Source organism: Carcharhinus amblyrhynchos, chromosome 28, assembly GCF_965287045.1.
Source record: "Carcharhinus amblyrhynchos chromosome 28, sCarAmb.v2.hapA, whole genome shotgun sequence".
Classification (NCBI taxonomy): domain Eukaryota; kingdom Metazoa; phylum Chordata; class Chondrichthyes; order Carcharhiniformes; family Carcharhinidae; genus Carcharhinus; species Carcharhinus amblyrhynchos.
This window is the reverse complement of record NC_137351.1, coordinates 1,558,685-1,578,848: the sequence shown is the minus strand read 5'-3', so window position 1 is coordinate 1,578,848 and position 20,164 is coordinate 1,558,685. Positions and strand designations below refer to the sequence as shown.

General features: G+C 39.9%; 1 protein-coding gene across 4 annotated transcripts in view; it reads left to right on the top strand.

The window, feature by feature from the left end:
* The window catches only part of dmxl2 (Dmx-like 2), a 163,605-nt gene that overhangs the window by 36,834 nt on the left and 106,607 nt on the right, over window positions 1–20,164 (top strand). For all 4 annotated transcript variants that reach the window (XM_080213997.1, XM_080213999.1, XM_080213996.1 and 1 more), the window contains exons 6-12: window positions 1,535–1,601; window positions 1,965–2,143; window positions 4,654–4,837; window positions 6,788–6,959; window positions 8,889–9,095; window positions 12,311–12,573; window positions 15,875–16,532. In XM_080213997.1, coding sequence (XP_080070123.1) covers window positions 1,535–1,601; window positions 1,965–2,143; window positions 4,654–4,837; window positions 6,788–6,959; window positions 8,889–9,095; window positions 12,311–12,573; window positions 15,875–16,532 — 1,730 coding nt within the window. The remainder of the gene's footprint in view (window positions 1–1,534; window positions 1,602–1,964; window positions 2,144–4,653; window positions 4,838–6,787; window positions 6,960–8,888; window positions 9,096–12,310; window positions 12,574–15,874; window positions 16,533–20,164) is intronic.

The following is a 20,164-nucleotide window of genomic DNA, read 5'->3' as shown; positions in this document are numbered from 1 at the left end:
GTTGTGATTGACATGGGTGGTTTGTTTGTTTTTAAAAAATATTAGTGGTTAATTACTTAAGACTGATTGTTTAAAAACTAGTACTGCACATGTCTCTCACATTCATGGTTTGGCTTTGTCAGCAGGTATTTTTGGATCCCTTTTAAATGAAAGGAAAGAAAGAAATGTTTTACTAGAAGACATAGCCAGCAAATGTTTGGATTGCCAGTCTATTGTGACAAATTGCTGAATTCACAAACCATTTACAACTAGTAGATTTAAATCTGTTTTCTAGAGAAATATAGTATATTGACTTGACTTTTTATCAAGTCAAATCAGTAACAATTAAGATGTTTTAAGTAAACTTCATGCAATTATTTTAATACTGAGAAGCATTGGCTAAAACTTGTAATCGTGTACAATATTGGAAGAAAATTGAAATGTTTATTTGTATTCTGCAACTTGTATTTATGTAGCCCTTTTCATGAAATGCAATGCAACCAACAAAGTACTTTTGGAGCGTAGACTTTGCAGGGAATGCAGTAGCCAATTTGGCCTTGGAGGGAGTGCAGAGAAGGTTCACTAGGCTGATACCGGAGTTGAGGGGGTTGAACTATGAGGAGAGGCTGAATAAACTAGGCTTGTACTCGTTAGAGTTTAGAAGGATGAGGGGAGATCTCATTGAGACATATAAGATGATGAATGGGATGGATAGGATAGAGGTGGAGAGGCTCTTCCCGCTCAGGAAGGACAGTAGGACGAGAGGGCACAGCCTCAAGATAAAGGGGGGGCAGTTTAGAACAGAGTTAAGGAGGAACTTCTTCACTCAAAGGGTGGTGAATCTCTGGAATTCTCTGCCCGTTGAAGTGGTGGAGGCTACCTCGCTAAATATATTTAAGACGCAGGTAGATAGGTTTTTGATAGGCAAGGGGATTAAGGGTTATGGGGAGAAGCGGGAAAGTGGAACTGAGCCACGACAGATCAGCCATGATCTTATTGAATGGCGGGGCAGGCTTGAAGGGCTAGATGGCCTACTCCTGCTCCTATTTCTTATGTTCTTATACAGGAAGGTCCTGCAAACATATATAAAAAATTCACTGGATAATCTGCTTTTCATAATGTTTGTTGAGGGGAAATATTGGAGAAAAGTCTCTTGTTTCTCTTCAAATAGTGCCATTGTTTCTTTCACAACCCTGTGAGAACACTGATGGGGCTTCAGTTCAACATCACTTCCTAATGGTGACAGCTCTAATAGTGCAGCACTTCTTGCACTGAAATTATGTGCTCAATCTTCGAGAAAGGCACTGGAACCCATAACCTTCTGACTCAGGGCTGGAATTGTTACCACTTAGTCAGATTTGGCACTTAAGAAATTTGTTTGTTTTAATTGTTTGTTATAATTGAATTAATACATTTCCAAAAATTCCATGTCTTGTTGGTACAATCAACCTTTGGACTAGTGATAACATTACATAACTAGTAAAAAGAACACTTCAGTCAATTAAATCCTGACTTGTGTGAACATTTATTAAAATATTCCATTCTCTCCATTTAGGACTGCTATTCCAATATATCTCATGAAGTGGTCCCCTGATGGAGAGTACTTTGCAACAGCAGGAAAAGTAAGATTTTTGAATTGGCTAATTGAGCAAGCATTTATTTCGTTTTGGCGCCAACTATTTGTTTAAAAAGTTGAAATCAAATTATATTTTAAAATTATTACTGCAAAACTAAGGGCCAGATTTGTCTGACCTCACCCACGGCTGGGATTCTCTGACTCCGCTGCTTTGAATGGAGATTTGGCTGAGTGCCAAATTCTCCATTCTTGCTGGCAGCAGTAACAGGACATGCGAGGCTGAAGAATTTCGGTCAAAGTTATTAGCTGTATCTTTGAAACATTAAATTCAATTTGAAGTACTTTGGTAAATGTTTACTGTTTCTAGTTCTATCACCATAAACAATTTTTTTTTTGTTTTTCTGTGCAGGATGATTCCCTTCTGAAAGTATGGTATCTTACCACTAGCTGGAAGTCTGCAGTCATAGGCGCAGAAACATTTGGGGAAAAAACTGCTTCCACTGCTGTGCATTTTTCCTTTGTGTATCTGGCACATCCTCGTGCAGTAACAGGATTTTCATGGCGGAAAACGAGTAAATATATGCCAAGGTTAGTGACATGCTCACGTTTCTCACAGTAAACTCCAGTTAGAATTGAATATTTGGTACTTGGCTTCTGAACAAGTTGAGTGGTCCGAAGAGCAAATTAGCCCTTAATGGGTCAGTAGCTATTCTGTGTGTATTGAATTAACAGATTACACCAAATTATTGATTTTACCCAGAAAGACATAGGGCTGCAATGAATTTTAAAATGCTGTAACACTGCAGAGGGCTTTTGGGTTTACACAGTGTTAGGGTTCTGGACCAGAGCCCCAGGTTACATTAAGAAGCCAGACTAGACCCCAACATTTTTTCCTTCTCAGCCTCGAACATAAGAACATAAGAAATAGGAGCAGGAGTAGGCCATCTAGCCCCTCGAGCCTGCCCTGCCATTCAGTAAGATCATAGCTGATCTGAAGTGGATCGGTTCCACTTACCCGTCTGCTCCCCATAACCCTTAACTCCCTTATCAATCAGAAATCTATCTACCCGTGACTTAAACATATTCAACGAGGTAGCCTCCACCACTTCCATGGGCAGAGAATTCCAGAGATTCACTACCCTCTGAGAGAAGAAGTTCCTCCTCAACTCTGTTCTAAACTGGCCCCCCTCTAGTGCCCTCTAGTTCTGGTTTCCTTTCTAAGTGGAAAGAATCTCTCTGCCTCTACCCTATCTAGCCCCTTCGTTATCTTATATGTCTCTATAAGATCACCCCTCAGCCTTCTAAACTCCAACGAGTACAGGTCCAGTCTACTCCATCTCTCCTCATAAGCTAACCCCCTTTTCTCCGATATCAACCTGGTGAACCTTCTCTGTACTCCCTCCAAGGCCAATATATCCTTTCACAAATAAGGGGACCAAAACTGCACACACTACTCCAGTTGCGGCCTCACCAGTGCCTTGTACAGTTGCAGCAAGACCTCCTTGCTTTTATGTTCTATCCCCCTCGCGATAAAGGCCAACATTCCATTCGCCTTCTTGATCACCTGCTGCACCTGCAGACTGAGTTTTTGTGATTCGTGCACAAGGACCCCCAGGTCCCTCTGCACAGTAGCATGCTGCAGCTTTTCGCCCTTTAAATAATATTCCATCTTACTATTATTTCTTCCAAAGTGGATAACCTCACATTTGCCAATGTTATACTCGAGGATAGGACTGACACAGTATGGATCTTTTTCAATAAAACAAACTTTATTTAATAATACAGTTTAAATATAACTAATAAATGAATAGGTTTAACCATGAACAATTAAAAAATATTTTAAAATGAAAGGAAGCAACTTTACTTTCTAGATTTTACTGCTCTCATTCCAAATAAGCCACATTCATACATAAACTAAATTCATTTTTAAATAAAGGTAGCGCGCACACTCGGGCATATTTGATTTCAAAGAGAGATAGAGTTCAGGAACCTACAAAAACCTTCTAGCTTCAGTTGCAACTAACTATTTTCTGTAAAAGCTTTGCATGTAAACTACATCATCACATGACCCTGTCAGTCAATCTAATCAGAAATCTTAAGGGAACTTAAGTAAATTAAAGTCAATTAGCTTTATTTAAAATAAACACTTGCAAGGCTGAAATGAGTAATTATCCTGCTGTGCCAAAATCTGAGCTGCATTCTTACCAGACATATGGACTGCCTGTCGAATAAAACTAAATTTTTAAACGTTCCCCTTAAACAAAGAAGTATATATCACTACTGTCATCATGATAGTGTGGACATTAGTTGAGAACAGGATTAGATCTGAATATGATTCTTCTGTAGTCGAACAACTTACTGAAACTCACCGTGAAGATTCACATGTGAACAATCGCAGTTTGAGTCATGTAATGGAAGTGTCTGGTATATGCGGAGCTGTGCCCCAACAAAGTTGCTTTGAATTGGAGAAAAAAATACAACTAATGTGTGCATCTTTTTCCTTACATTGTCAATTAAAGATGAAAGAAGATACTGGAAAGAAAAAAATCTACAGTGTTCAAGCAGGAAGTATTACATATTGGGTTTAGAACATAGAACATTACAGCGCAGTACAGGCCCTTCAGCCCTCGATGGTTCCACTGGTCAGCGCAACAATCTAATGATCCTCTAACCTAAACTATTCTAATGTTATCCATATGCCTATCCACTGACCATTTGTTTACTTGTGAATGACACCTGCCTGCAGTGCTTATATAACTTTTGCACATTTCTGTGGATGATTTCATGTGTTTAGAGAGGAATTAGAGTGAATACTGAAGTACTGAATAATAATCTTTGAAAAAAGCATGACATTCCTTGTCCAATTAAGACCCTGGAGTCTTTTACGTAATTTAGATTTATAATGATAACTGCAAAGTATAGTTGGTCTTTTGATGTCAAAAAGTACTTACAAAATCTTATTGTGCACACATTGTAATCCAGAGCCTTGCAAAGCCTTATTATTGCCTTTATCCCTCTTGAGTATGTATAATGCAAAATAACTGTAGTAGAATAGAAGAGACTTTAGAGTATGAGATTCCAGTGTTTTCTTTTTCCAGGAGTTCTGTGTGCAATGTCCTATTGACTTCATGTCAAGATGGTGTCTGCCGACTGTGGGCTGAAACCTTATTACCAGAAGATGATCTTCTTGGAGGACAAATGACAGAATCTACCATTAGTACCTCAACCATCACCCTTCCTCATGGTGGAAGTCAAAAAGACAAAATTCAACATGCCCTGGAGGTAATCATTTCTAAAGCCTTAAAATAGAAAGAGTTTAAAGTGAAATCCTAAACAATGAATATGCTTTGTTTAATTTGTCAATTAACCAATATAAATTAAGTTTACTTGTGCCAACTTGGCCCTTCGTATTACTGATAGTTACTACATATGTAAGAAAAAACACCTCTTCCATCTGAATCAGTGTGCTTAAAGAAGGAAATGTCTTTTTGCTTTGTCAGTGATAATTTTGAAATAAATACAGTAATTTGTAATTCCAATTTGATACATTTTTGAAGAACTGGGAGGTAAATTTTGTGAAGTCCCATGCCACCAGTGGGGTTTTGCAGACAAAGCTGTGCAAAATTTACCTCTGTGCCTTGAATATGTCAGTGTTGGTTTCTACACATCAAACTTGGTTACAGATACCATATCTTTGTTAGTCTGGCATGTACTTGAGTTTTGAATGGCACTATTCAATGGTTCGGCGTATGGTTGTGATGTTTCATGTAGGTACATTCTTAGTCTAAATAGTTTGCAATGGTGATAGTGCTAGGGAGTATGGTATAGAATCTTCAAATTAAAAGCGTTCGACAGGGAGACAAGTTTTATTTGCTGAAGATGTAAATTGCTTTGTGGGAGTTATTTTGTTCCTGGCTGTGATTTGCACCTTTATTTTGTTTAATAGCTATGACTTCAAAGCATTGTAAGTGCCTCACCACTGTGTGCTGCGGTTTTTTTTTGCCACTGTCATGTTTTTTGGTCCTATACTGTTTTAGATTCAGCAAATTTAGTAACTTGACCTGGAATCTAGTAGGTATTATTGATTGAAATGACGTGCATAATGACAATGCTGTATTCTTAGAACTTTAATTCAGCAGTATGGTGTGCACAAAGTTACTTTAGTATAGGAGTTCTTGCCTTTTAATTCAGATAAAGTCGGGGTGTACAATGCAAACCGGGTACTTCAGCTATCCTAAAGAAAGCCTCTGTGGGGTATGTGAGAGATTTCTGAAATAAAGGTTTAATATTTTATCCCTCCTGAATGATTTAATTTTTTTATGGTCTTATTTATTCATGCCCATGTATATATATTCAGCTGGGTCACAAGCCCCAATTACAGTTTATTAAAAAGAAAGTAATAGGATTGGTTCATTGTGTCAAAGGTTGCAACCGCCAGAATGATATTTTTAAGAAAAATAAAGGATTGAATTTTTTTAAATTCATTCATGGGACATGGGTGTCATTGGCTAGCCAGCATTTATTGCCCATCCCTAGTTGCCCTTGAACCAAATGGTTTGCAAGGCCATTTCAAAGGGCAGTTTAGAATCAAACATATTGCTGTGACTCTGGAGTCACATGTGGGCCAGTAAGCATGGCAGATTTCCTTCTTCAAAAGGACATCAGTGAACCAGCTGGGTTTTTCCAAAATTGACAGTGGTTTCATGGTCATCAGTAGATTCTTAATTCCAGATATTTTGATGGTATGTTTCTTTTCTTGATTGGCAAGTCAGTATTGTTGAGTTAAATGGGAAATGTTAGCGAAGGAAATCAGAAAAGTGACAGTGAGTGGAAAATTTTGATGTCTGATGTATGCTAGCCACAAATTTATTAATCCTATACATTTTTCAATTAGCACCAGATGTAGAATAGATACCTATAAGAGAAGCTGTTACAGTCAGTAATATAAAATTGTTATTTGTATGCGTTTCTCATCAATTTGTACTATTATAAATCACTTTGCCTCAGTCTTCATAACACAGTGCAATGAACAAGATTTTGTGGAGAAAATCTTACATGTTAAGAGTGGCTAATTTGATGAAAAAACCTAGTTTTCCAACAGTTTAATACCTTGAGGAAAAACTGCATTAATTATTTTTAAACAGTAATGGTCTGTGCCTGGAAGTTTAAAACTAATACTCTTAATCTACTACAAGAATAAATATTTGTGCGTGGCTTAATTGTGTTTTGCAGACAATTCACCATTTGAAACATCTAAGAAGTCGCCGCAGATCTTCAGTTCTGGCTGCCCATATGGAAGTTTTGCCAAGCCAACTGGGATCCCATGAAGTCCACAGACAAATTTCACACTATGCTAATGCACTCTGTCACTTTCATATTGCAGCAAGCATTAATCCTAATACAGGTTAGGATTAGTAATTTCAAAAAAAATTAATTTGGGGGATGTGCACTTTGCTGTCCTTGAACTGCTGAGATTCATGTGGTGTAGATGCATCCATAGCACTACCAGGGAGGGAATTCCAGGATTTTGACCCGGCGACAGTCAAGGAACAGCAATATAGTTCCATGTCAGGATGGCGAGTGACTTGGAGGAGAATTTGCAGGTGGTGGTATTGTCCTCCAAGTTTGGAAGATGCTGTCTATGGAGGCTTCGTAAGATCCTGTAGTGCATCTTGTAGATGGTGTACACAGCTGCCCCTGTGTTGGTGTTGAGAGAGTGAAGGTTTGTGGATGGTTGCTTTGTTCTGGATGGTGTCAAACTCCTTGAGTGTTGAAGCTGCACTCATCTGGGCAAGGCAAGAGTATTCCATCAGGCTCCTGACTTGTATTATAGATTGTGGGCAGGCTTTGGGGTGTCAGGACATGAGTTACTTGCCGAAATTCCTAGCCTCTGACCCGCTATAAGCCACAGTATTTGTAAGGTTAGTCTAGTGAGTTTCTGATCAAAGATAAACCCCAGGATGTTGATAGTGGAGAGATTCATTGATGGTAATGCCGTTGAAAGTCAAGGGGCGATAGTTGGGTTTTCTTGTTGAGATGGTCATCGCTTGGCGCTTGTGTGGTGCGAATGATACTTGCCGCTTGTGAGCCTAATTCTGGATGTTGTCCAGATCTTGCATTTGGACATGGACTGCTTTACAGTATCTGAGGAGTTGCAAATGGTGCTGAACATTGTGTAATCATCAGTGAACATCCCCACTTCTGAGTCACTGAAACAGCTGGTTGTACCTTGGACTTCCCTGAGGAACTTGACTAGTCAGTGAGACAGCTCTCTCACCTTTGGTCTAAGCCCCCAAATGTTAGTAAGAAGAACTTTGCAAGATCGAGAGGTTTCATTCCTTTTTATTGACTTTGTGCAACTAAGTAGCTTGCCAGGCCATTTCAGACATCTATATTGCTGTAGGTCTCATGTAGATTTCCTTCCCTAAAGGGCTTTAGTGAACCAGTTGCAGTTTTACGACAATGGTTCCATGGTCATGATTAGACTTTTAATTCAAATTTCACCATCTGCTGTTGTGGGTTTTGAACCCAGTACCCCAGGGCATTTTCCTGGATCTCTGTATTGCTTCTCTAGTGACAACATCACTACACCACCATGCGCCCATAGAAAAAAGGCCTGTAATCGCTTTTACCATACTAAGATAATCAGACCCATGTTTAATACAAACCAATTGAATGTTGAAAGGTGACTAATTTTCTTATGGCTAGAATTGATATTAATTCTGCACATCTGGCGGGAACTGTAAGTGGGAGGATTTACTATCAGCTGTTGTCAGTTTTCCAACCCTAAAGCATTTAATTCCCACCTATTTTATTTGCAGCAACTTTATTTGCAGCTGGGTCCCTCATTTGCGAGCTGGTGGTGGCCAAATATGAATCTAAAAGCCCAATGTTTTAATAGATGATGTGTTCAGTGGGGGATTTTCTATGCCCACCTTTCCACCAGAATGCAGCCAAGGAGTGGTGCATGTTCCATTTAGCTATGAAATGCAGGAAATATTCAAAGATTAACTATTGAGTTTAATCCAGAGATGCCTTTTATAAAGGTGTCATTTAATGCTTCTACCATCTTACCAAGAAAGATTTGAGTTTGGAAATATTTAGAATGTAGCTTGCAGGCACAAATTGGAGTTTTAAATAGAAAAGTTGGTTGTTTACAGTTTGCTTGAGGTTACTGACATAGCGAATCTTTTTGAACATAATCTTGATAGACTTAAAAAGAACACAGTGCCAATTGGTTTTGTTTGATTTGACACATAATATTATTCAATTGGCGATGAAAATATTTCTCAGATTAATATGTTCTGATGTTTTTCTATTGTTGTATGTACAGATATTCCACCAGCACTAGCTGGCACAGCTTTTAACATAGAAGATGGAGGTGGAAATTTTGTGGTTCACTGGCTGAACAATAAAGAGCTGCATTTTACATCATCTATGGAAATATTCATGGAGCAATTGAGAAAGCTCACAGATCAGCAGATGGAAGATGAACTTGACACTGCTAGTCAGAGTGGACTGAAAATGAAACTCGACACCGGTAAGCATGGAAAATAAAATGTTTCTGTTCAGTGATTTAGGTGGGCACAATTTAATCTGCTGTAGGATTTGATATTTAACTAATCTGTGCATTCTATTCAGGTTTAACTACCGATGTAGCCAGGGGGAAGAGGCAGGCAGTTTTCATTTTAATAACAATTTGAGTTTTTTAAAATGTACAATTGTGAGTCAACATGCTGCTAGCTGTAAAATGGTTAAAATCATTTTTATTCATGTCACAATTGTATAAATTTTTGTCCTAGCTTCAGTTGTCTAGGTCAAATATTATCTTTGATAAAGTCCACTCTGCACTGCTACAAAATCTGTTAATTATAACTCAACAAAGCAAATCCTGTTGCGTTAGTAGTATTTCTGTTTTTAGACCAGCTGTTGTTGCACTGTATCTGGGTTCAGAGTATTAAGCCGTTTATGCTTTCACTTTGTATGGCAGTTTGTTGAGATTGATCAGTCTTGTATCACACGGAATCCCATGAAGCTATGATTTAGAGTCTTTCATCATGTCAGTCTCAACTGCTTTCTATCTCCATGCCTGGAGGTTGTGATCCCACGTTCTCGTCCTGCACTATTCAACTTTTATGTGATAATCTATTGTTCATTCTGGTTGGATAATGGTTATGGGAAGAATATCTCAAATGTGAGTGGTGGTAGGAGAAGAAAGAATATGATATATTAGGGTTGGAAAACATGTTCTGAGCTTTTCACTTAAATGTAGCACAGCATTGTGCATAGGTTTAAAGTTATTATTATTTTTTTCCCCATAGCCCATCCCTGCAGTTATTGCCTCCTTCCTGAAGTACAGTTTCACAGGAATTTTCAACCTTACGGTTAAATAGCAACTATTTATATGGACTAGGCTACCCTGGTCACACAGCTCAGCTACATACTCATTGGTGCTTTTTCTTCAGAGGCATAATTGCTTCACATTGATGATCAAAATCTTTCGAATGAGACACGATATTAAATGGATTTGTAACACTTGTGGCTCGGAAAACAGAAAAAGTAGGAGCACAAGTAGGCCTTTCGGTCCTTCAAGTCTACTTGGCTGTTCATTATGATCTTGGCTGATCTCCAAACTCAAAAACCTGTTCTTCATATCCTTGGATTGCTTTAGCCCCAAGAGCTACATCTAACTCCTCCTTGAGAGCATGCAATGCTTTGGCCTCAACTGGCTTCTATGGTACAGAATTCCACAGGCTCATCACGTTTTGGGTGAAGAAATTGCTCCTCTCAGACCGAAATGGTTTACTCCATAGCTTCAAACTATGAGCCCTGGTTCTGGATTCTCCTACCATTGGGAACATTCTCCCTGCATCTACCCTGTCTAGTCTTGCTAAGAATTTTATAGGTTTATGTGACATCCCCCCTCATTTCTCTAACGTCCGGCAAAAATAATCCTAACCAACTCAATCTTTCCTCATACGTCAATCCTACCATCCTAGGAATCACTGGTAAACCTTCACTGCACTCCCTCCATAGCAAGAACGTACTTCCTCAGGTAAGGAGATCAAATCTGCACACAGTATTCAGGTGTGGTCACACTGAGGCCCTGTATAACTGCAGCAAGACTAATCTTCTCCTGTACTCTAATCCTCTCATTATGAAGAGCATAATACCATTTGCCTTCACCGCACCTGCACCTGCACACTTACTTTCAGCGACATTCAGGTCTTGTTGCAGATTCCCCTCTTTCAATCTACAGCCATTTAGAAAATAATCTGCCTTCCTTTTTATTTTGCACTCAAAGCGGATAACCTCATACTTATCCATATTATGCTGCTTCTGCCATGCATTTGCCCACTCATTCATCCAAATCACAGCTCACCCTCCCACCCAGTTTTGTGTCACTTCCATCTGGAGGTATTGCATTTAATTCATTCACCTAATTTATAATATGCATTCTGAATAGCTGGGATCCTAGCACTGGTTCCTGTGGTACCCCACTAGTCACAATCTATCGCTTGGAAAAATGCCTGTTTATTTCTACTCTGTTTCCTGTCTGCCACCCAGTTTTCTATCCACCTTAATCCACTATCCCCAATTCAAAGCACTTTAATTTTACTGCTGATGTCTGCCTAGTTCTCTTGCTGTGCCTGATGGTCACCCATTCTCTTCCTGCCAGTGGAATCTTAGCCTCCAGTGTTACCACCTCGCTGTATGTGTTTCCCACAATACGCTCTACCTCACGGATGCCGCACAGTTTCCCCAGCTGCTGCTCTAGCTCCAAAATGCAGGCTTCCAGGAGCTTCTGCTGGAGACACTTCCTGCATGCACACTGGCCCCGGGCATTGGAAATGTTCCAAGCTTCCTGCATAGAGCAGGAAGAGCACACGATGACTTTGAACACTCCTGCCATGACTCACCCCTTGAAATTAAACCTTTTGGAGGACACTTAAAATCAAATAATATCAATTATTCTAGGGCCTTTATTCCCTGGTCCTCATTATTACAGAATATAGCCCTTACAAACTATAAACTACAAAATAAAGACCTTACAAAGTAGTAACTACTTACCTGACTGTACTCACCCAATTAACTGCTTGCCTGTGTCGCTTTTGATGTTATCTCAGGAGCTCCAAATTCCAAGCTGGTTCTCAGATTCCTCCCTGCGCTCTCATGCCTTTTTTAATCTTTCGCTTTCTCGGTATAATTTCAGAAAAATACTGGAAAGTTTTTTTAAAAACTGTCATGTAAGGAGCGTAACAATAGAACTGCATATTTTGTTCATTGCCTGCAAAGAACTAGGCTTGAGATATCTGGAATGTAAAATCTACTTTCTCCCTCTGATTAATGACCTACTAAGGAAGTTGTGGGAAGTGCAGCTTTGTAAAATAAAATTTCTTATCGTCATTGGACCGTTGGTTACAAAGGAACTAGCATTGTCTGTCCTGCTTGCTGTTTAGAGAAATTTCACTTCCTGCAGTCTGCAATGGTTTGAATGCAAAGTCAATTGCTAACAGAATCATATTGGGTGAGGTTAAAAAGAAATGTAATGAATGAAAATATTTTGGACTTTTTGCTTAAATGGAGAGATTCTCTTGCTTAGTACAAATATTCTATGTTTTGGAACAACTTCACACTTTAAAATAACTTCCTGTAGAAGAGCAATAAACATACAAGACGTTTACTTTAAATATACTAGGTTTGTTTGAAGTTGCACACATTTTTCCATGCTGTATTATTTCTACTTTGTCACAGAACAAGATGAAACTTCAGAGAAAGGATCAGAGTATGAGAATGAGGAGGTAGAGCAAGATGGGAGCACCAAAATATCTACACCATCCTCTACGGGGATTCCATTGCCCACTGTGTTGTTGGATCGAAAAATTGAGACGCTGCAAACAGAGTGGAACAGAAATGCCGATATGCTGTTTACAATCCATCCTATAGATGGTTCATTTTTAGTATGGCATGTGAAGTATTTAGATGAGTATCACCCAGGAATCTTCAGACAAGTCCAGGTAAGGGCAAAAGACTTGTTGCTTTCAATTGAAAAAAATGTCCATTTCAAAAGCCATTGCATTTAGAACCATGGATCCATAGAAAGGTTAGGGTGTGGAAAGAGGCCATTGAGGCCATTGTGTCTGTACTAGCCAAAGAAGAGAGATTTTCCAGCGTCTAGTCCATAATCTTGCAGGCACTTCAGATACAGATCCAGGTACCTTTTTCAATGAATTGAACATTTAAGCCTCAGCTATCAACTTGGGCTCTGAATTCCAGACACTTGGGACCTTATTTTACCATTTTTAATTTAAGTGCTAGGTGGACTTGAAACTGAGAGCATTTCAGATGCAACTTTTAGACCTGTTCTCAGGCGTCCCCATACGCACTCTACCTGAAAAAATAGCAGCGATTTGGAATTGCGCTGCAGAAGCCTGTGGGCAGCGTTTAACATGCCCAAAACATTGCAGCTCTGATCGGCGCCTTCCGTTGCACATGTGCTGTAAAAAAAAAATAGAAAAACGCTCCCCTGCCACTTTGCTCCCGGGCCTGATAATGGCCCCCACAGGCATTGCCCCATTCCCACAGCATAACTGATCCCTATCACCTCCCCCTCCACCACCAATCTGAGTCGGAGAGTCATCAGAAGCTCTGATCTTACCTCAGAAGCTGGAGAGCCCAAATTGGACCTTTGCGCACCATGTTCGTTTCGTACCAAATCTGGACGGGTGAATGTGGCGGTAAAGGGGGAAATGCCAGTAAGTTTGGGTGTGCAGCCCATTAAGTCAATGCATGCAAATGCATTTAAATTGATGTCGCACCTGTTCCGGACGCGGTTCCGACGGCGGTCATTTTCAGCCATTGCTAAAGGGGAAATGGGCGCGGAGGCGGGCGCAGATCGTGCTACTCACCTCACAGCCGACTTTACCAAATTTTTGCACCAGAAAACCGGTGCAGCTTGATGGTAAAATCGGGCCCTTCCTGTCCTCTGGGTGAAAAAGTTTTTCCTCATGCCCACTCTAATCTTTCTATCGATCACCTTAAATCTATGTCCCCTGGTAATTAATCCCTCAGCTAGGGGAAACAAGTCTTTTCTGTCTACTCTATCTGGACTCCTCATAATTTGTACAGCTCAATTAGTTCACTCCTTAGCTTCCTGTCTTCTAAGGCTAGCAACTCTATCCTATCCAATCTCCTCCTGGCTGCAATTTTCAAGGCCAAGCAACATTTCTATAAATTTTTGATACATAGCACCGTATGTTTAAAAATTGTAGTGATGTAAGCTTAAAAATTGTAATAAAAGTTAAATAGGGAATTGAGCAGTTGGGGATATTAAAATATGTACTGGATCTGTATTATCAATTATTTAAAAAATACTCATCACCTCCTTTATTTTCTTCAAAATTGTTAGAAAAGTTTTCACTTCAGGATAATCAGCATCTTGCACTTAAATTACAAAACAATTTGATGGTATTTTCAAAATGGAATTCCAGTGTAATACATGTGATGTGACGTTTTGACTGCCTTACTAATGTACGCCTTAGCTCTGGTCGTCTTCTCTTGGGCATTTGAATGTTACTAGATTTTTATTTTAAGTTGTCCCTTCTCGTTCCAGAAGATTTGTATTGAGGTATTTGGGCTTACGATAAACCAGCACCTTTTTATTGGCTTTAAATTTATTAATCATTATATATCTTTTTCAATTGATTGCCAAGCAGTGCATGAAACAAAATGAAGACAAATAATGTTTTCCTCAAGTTTAATTTCAACAATATTTATCCTCATTGAATTCAAACGTCCTCCCACTTTACTAGAGCTTGGAGTGTAGTTTTTTTTGTTAGTTGTCCGGTGTGTTGAAAGTTAAGTGCCAGCAATAGCTCCGATGCTGAGATCTGGAATAGCTCAGTGTAGTGTTTCTGAAATAGGTAATTTCAGGATTGAATTGAAACCATGCACTAATTCAGATATTTTTGGGAAAAATAATAAAGAGCTTAAACATGCACACCATTATTAATGTGGAAATAACCCAGCAATTCGTACTGAAGAAGAGATGTGCCTTGTTCAAAATTGCCACACTCTGCTAAGTGTTTTGTGCCACTCCACTGGGAGTGCACTTAAATTTCCCCATGGGTTTCAAAAAATCGCTGCATCTGCATTGTTAAAACTAATTAAACTCACTCCAGAATGTTGGGTTTTAAATTTAATGACATAAGACCTTTTTTATTAGATTTATGTTTCCGTGATGTCACTTTAACCTTTCCAGCCCAAGAGATAACAGTTGAAACTTTGGCATTCCATTCCTGCACTCAGTTAATTGAAGATTGGACCTTGTTTTAAATTTTAAAAAAAGTTTTTTTCTATCTTTTCCTTTTTTCTCTTTATTTTCTCCCTTTCTTAATCCATGCATTCTTTCCATCTCCTAATTTATTTCTGTATCTAATTTGACTCCAATTAATTCATCCTTCCATGTTCTTCCACTGCATCTTTCTCAATCTTTAAATTTAATTGATTCAAGAGAAAAGCTAAAATAAACAAAATACCAAGGATGCTGGAATCTGAAACAGGAATAGAATTCTTTCCCCTTCCAGTTCTGACGAAGAGTCCTTGACTCAATGTTAATTGTGTTAGATGCTGGCTGACCTGCTAAGTTTTTCCAATTTCCCTTGTTCTTGTGAAAAAGGAAGACTGTTGATCCTGTTGTTCAGCAGGGTTCTGGTTACTGTTGTTCCACTAGATTAAGCCAATGCAGATACCCCCAGTCACATTCAGTAGCCATTTACAGGCTGGAGTTGGATTTCTGGTTATCACGGACTGGAAGTCCCACCTCAGAGCTACCAGCCAATCTGAAGCTAGCAAGCAGTTCTTGAGGTAGCACCAGCAGAAGTGATGGCCTCTGCTGGTATTGCATTTGTGTGATGAGGGGTCAGCAGCGATGGGTTGTAACTTGGGCTGAAGAGGGGGCAAGAGGGCCAGGATTTGAGGCCATGGTGGGGGGGAGCAACCAGTGTAAAGTGACCGATGTATTTAGGCAAATTTCTGCTTGATTCCAACTTTGGAACTCCTTCCTGATTTCCCTGCCTTGCTACCCCAGGCCTCTCCTTTAAAAGCATCCATAAAAGCTATTTCTTTAGCTATGCCTTTGATTAGTTCCCTTAACTTAGCTGCCTCCTTTGTTCATTTATGTGAAGATATTTGAGAAACTTCAAAGGTTAATTGCAGATATAAATATTTTTACTTAATCTAGGAAGAGGATAATTTTCAAATCATGCAGAAACAGTAATGTATGTTAACTAAAAATATTCAATTCTCTTTGCATTTTAGGTTGCATTTTCATCTCGGATTCCTGTTGCTTTTCCTACTGGCGATGCGAACTCACTCAGCAAAAATATTATGATGTATGCATGTACTGTTAAAAATGTTAAGAACCTTCCAGACAGTGATCCAAATGTCAATGGGATGGCCCATTGTGCAAGTAGCTCAAAATTAAATATCATCACTCCAGCAGTTATGATGATTTCAAAACACATTGATGGATCACTAAATCAGTGGGCAGTAACTTTTGCTGAAGAATCTGCTTTCAGCACAGTTCTAATTGTGTCGCACAAGTTTAGATATTGTGGACATCGTTTCCATCTAAATGACTTGGCTTGTCATTCAGTGCTACCATTGCTGTTGACCTCTTCACACCACAATGCACTAATGACTCCTGAAACTGAATTTGCTGAAAAGGAAAAGCTTATGTTAGAATGTGCAAAGTCCTTAAAAGGGCCAACTTCGCAGCAGGTTAAAAATGCAGCTACCCGAATGTTTCATGACCCCAATGCTATCTACAGTGAACTGATACTTTGGCGTATGGATCCAATAGGACCGTTGTCATATTCTGGGGGAGTTTCAGAGCTGGCACGTATCAATTCCTTGCACACTTCTGCTTTTTCAAATGTGGCCTGGCTTCCAACCTTGATCCCAAGCTATTGCCTTGGTGGGTTTGTTTAAAATCAGTTTTTCTACAGTTAAAATATTTAATAAGTGTTGATTGTGGGCATGCTAGTTAGAAATTAATGTTTGAATGTTTTATCATGCTGCTGTCGTTTCAAACTATTTTCTTAGCTATTATGTTTTCCTAATTAATCATCATAATCGCCACCCTTCCTTGGTAAGATTGTTTAGGTTTAAAGTTTATTTATTAGTGTCACAAGTAGGATTACATTTAACACAGCAATGAAGTTACTGTGAAAACTTCCTAGTCGCCACACTCCGGTGCCTGTTTCAGTACACTGAGGGAGAATTTAGCATGGCCAATGTTCCTAAACACCACATTTTTTTTGGACTGTGGGAGGAAACCAGAGCACCTGGAGGAAACCCATGCAGACATGGAGAGGACAATAGATAATCCATCATGGAAAATTAGAAGCATTCTCACTCGTTTCAGAGTCTATTCTATTCATTACCTCCCTGATCTACCTTTTTTCTTCAATCTGTGCATTCATCAGAATTATATCAGTGAGACAAGGGTGACTGCCCATGTCATCAATGCAGCCTTTGACAAAGTGTGGCCCTAGTGAAACAGAAGTCAATGGAAATCAGGGGGAAAACTCTGCACTTGTTGGATCATACCCAGCTTGAAGGAAAGAACTTGTGGTTGTTGGAGGTCATTCATCTCACCCCTAGAACATCACGTCAGGAATTTCTCAGAATAGTGTCCTAGGCCGAGCCATCTTTAGCTGTTTCATCAATGATTTTCAGTTCATCATGAGGTCAGAAGTGGGAATGTTGATGGATGATTGCACAACTTTCAGCACTATTCACGACTCATCAGATACTGAAGCAGTCTGTGTCCATATATACCTGCACTGTATTCAGGCTTGGGTTGATAAAGTAACATTCATGCCATACAAGTGCCACGCAATAATCATTTCCGAAAAGAGAAAATCTAACCATCTCTCTTTAATGTTCAATGGCATTACTATCGCTAAAGCCCCCACTGTTCACATCCTGAAACTTACCATTGACCAGAAACTGATCTAGACCAGCTATATAAATACTTTGGCTAAAAGAGCAAGTCAGAGGCTGTGAATCTGGCAGAGAATAACTCGGCTCCTAACTCCCCAAAGGCACACATCAAAAGTGTGGTGGAATACTCTCGCTTTGCTTGGATGAATGCACTTCCAACAACACTCAAAAGCTTGACACCCCCCAGGTCAAAATAGCTAGCTTGATAGGCATTCATTCACCACAATAAACATTCAATCCCTCAACCACCAACGCATAATGGCAGCAGTGTGTACAATCTACGAGATGCACTACAGCAACTCACCAATGCATCTTGCAGCAACATCTCGCAAACTCTTCCCTCTTAGAAGGACAAGAGCAGCAAAGGCATAGGAACACCACCACCTGGAAGTTCCCCTCTAAGTCACACAGCACCCTGATTTTGAACTAGACTTGGACTGTGCCAAATGCTGAGGGGGAAAAATATCTCTTGACCTTGTCTCAGTAGTGTACCTGTTGTACATGCTTTTGAAAATGACAGTATTGTTTGGAGTGACCACAGTCTTTGTGGCGACAAAATCCCCATCTTCACATGAGGGTGCACTTCAGCATGTTGTGTGACACTACTACGGTGCTAATTGGGATCACTTTAGAACAGATCTAGCAGCAGAAAACTGGCTTCCATGAGATGCTGTGGACTATCAGTGGCATCAGAATTGTATTTAACCACAATATGTAACTTCACAGCTTAGCCTATTGCTATTACCATCAAGTGGGAAATCAACCCTGATTCGATGAAGGGTGTAGAAAAGTGTGACATGAGCAGCATTAGGTAAAAATGAGGTGTCAAATAGTGAAACGGACGACTTGCATGCAAAACAGCGGAAGCAGCACGTGATAAAGCTAGGCAATTCCACAGTCAACAGATCAAACTTCCGCAGTCCTACCGCATCCAGTCGTGAATGGCGATGGACAATTAAACAACTAACAGCAGAAGACGGCTTCACAAAATCCCCATCCTCAATAATGGGGCAGCCCAGCTCATCAATGCAAAACTATCTTTAACCAGAAGTGGATCACCAATCTTATCCTCCCTTCCACAGTGCTGAGCATCGCTGATGGCAGTCTTCAGCTAATTCTATTTACTTCATGAAAAATAGCTGAAGGTACTGGATACTGCAAAGACCATGAGCTCCGACAACATTCTGGCAATAATATTGAAAACTTGTGCTCCACAACTAGCTGCTTCACTAGCCAATTACCATTCCTGAATCCTCACAATGACATTACCATTGCTGAATTCCCCACTATCAACAGGCTGGGGATCAGAAATTGAACTGGACCAACTATATGAATCCTGTGGCTACAAGAGCAGGCTAAAAGCTAGGAATTCTGTGACAAACTTACCACCTCATTCTCCAAAGCCTGTCCACCACCAAAAGGCATGAGTCAGGAGTGTAATGGAATACTCTCCACTTGCTGGATGAGTGCAGTCCAACAACATTCAAGAAGCTCAACATCATCCAAGACAACACAACTGGCTTGTTTACTACACCTTCCACAAACGTTCAATCCCTCCACTACCAATGGAGCAGCAGTGTGTACCGTATTCAAGATGATATACTGCAGGAACTCACCAATATTTCTATGGCAGCAACTTCCAAATCCATGAGTGTTACTATCTAAGAAGAACATGGGTAGCAGATACTTGGGAACACCAGCACCTGGATGTTCCCCTTCAAATCACTCACTATTCTGATTTTGGAATTATATCACTGTTCCTTCAATGTTGTTGGGATCAAAACCCTGGAACTCCCTAACTTTGGCTGTACCTACGCCTCAGGAACTGCAGCGATTCAAGAAGGCAGTTCATCGCACTTTTTCTCAAGGGCAATTAGGACGTGCAATACATGCTGGCTAAGCCAGTCATACATATCGCCTAAAGGAATTATTTCAAAAAATCATTGCATCTTCCAACAGTATGTAAAAGTGCCCAGATTAGTCTTATTCAGAGTAGGACAAATCCAACTCTGCCAGTTACTGTGCCATCAGTCTACTTGATCATTAGCAAAGTGAAAGGTGTCGTCGACCGTGCTTTCAAACAGCACTTAGCACAGCAATGACCTCCTCTTTGGAGCTCATTTTTGGATTCCACCATGTCCACTTGCCTCCTGACTTCATTACAGCCTTGGTCCAAACATAGGCAAAAGAGCTGAACTTGAGGTGGGAATCACTGCCCTTGACATCAAGACAACATTTGACCAAATGTGGCATCAAAGAGCCCTATCCAAACTTGACTCAAAGGGAGTCAGGAGGGAAACTCTCCACTGGTTGGAGTCAAATTGAGCACAAATGAAGATGGTTGTGATGGCGAACAGTCATCTCAGTCTGGTACTATCCAGAATCAATCATCTTCAGCTACTTCATGAGTGATTTTCCCTCCAGCACAAGGTCATAGATCATAAATGAGGATGTTTGCTGCTGATTGCACAATATTCAGTACTATTTTCAACTCCTCTGACACTGTAACAACAATCCAGACCTAGGTAGTATATTCAGGCTTGTGCTGTTAAGTGACAAGTACTATTTACACCTCACCAATGCCCATTTCCAACAAGGGAA